Consider the following 875-nt stretch of genomic DNA (forward strand, 5'->3'; position numbering starts at 1 on the left):
TCCACGTAACCCCTCCCTCCCCCCACACAGCCGGGTACGACTACGTGGCGGTGGGTCGTCAGGTGGACTTCCCCCCCGGGGCGACGGTGCAGACGGTACGACTCGCCATCCTGGACGACCTCGGGGCCCCGACGCTGGAGGGACCCGAGAGGCTGCAGCTCGTCCTTCGCGTCCCCGTCAGCGCCTCCCTCGGGAATCCCGCGGTCGCGAACGTCACCATTGATGACTCGCGGTCGGATCGTGAGTCTCGGGAGTTGTTTGGGTCTTTTGATTTTTCTTTGTCTTTCTTTGCGTTGTGTTTGCGTTTTGTTTGTTTGTATTTTTCTATTTGTGTGTCTTTGTCTTTGTTATGCTTTGCTTTGTGTGTCTTTTTTTTTTTATTTTACATTTTTGTATCGAAGGGCGGGTATATTACGTTGGATAGGTCGGGTGGGATTAAATTTCTCTTTTTTTCGGGTAAAGGCGGGTGGCGTAATATTACGTCTTTGAAAGAAAGGGCGGGTAACGTAATAATACGTACTTATTAGGAAGGCCGAGTGGGATGTTATTTCTCCTTTTTTTAAGGAATGGTGAGTGTGTTTTTTATTCATTTCTATTTATCAGTTTCCATTATAGAATAATAATAATAAAAAAAACATCGTCACTTTTCATTATTTCAAAGTATCCCATGTCCTCATTTATCTATCGTGTTAATCTCTCTAGTACGAAGCCGCGTACATCACCAGTCTAACACACATTCCCCCCGTGGCATCCCCAGTGCCCAGGTTCGAGTTCAGTGCCAGCCTTTACTCAGGCTACGAGAGTGACGGCGAAGTTACAGCTTGGATATCGCGCTCCGGGGACCTCGCTCACCACGCCTCCGTCAGGTAGGTCGT

The 875-nt window shown here is 48.7% G+C and overlaps 1 protein-coding gene across 1 annotated transcript in view; it reads left to right on the top strand.

Moving 5' to 3' along the window:
- The window catches only part of LOC119586767 (FRAS1-related extracellular matrix protein 2-like), a 19,352-nt gene that overhangs the window by 9,798 nt on the left and 8,679 nt on the right, over window positions 1–875 (top strand). Inside the window, exons 9-10 of the mRNA XM_037935494.1 lie at window positions 31–240; window positions 758–866. Of these exons, the coding sequence (XP_037791422.1) occupies window positions 31–240; window positions 758–866 (319 nt within the window). The remainder of the gene's footprint in view (window positions 1–30; window positions 241–757; window positions 867–875) is intronic.

Source organism: Penaeus monodon, chromosome 21, assembly GCF_015228065.2.
Source record: "Penaeus monodon isolate SGIC_2016 chromosome 21, NSTDA_Pmon_1, whole genome shotgun sequence".
Lineage (NCBI taxonomy): Eukaryota > Metazoa > Arthropoda > Malacostraca > Decapoda > Penaeidae > Penaeus > Penaeus monodon.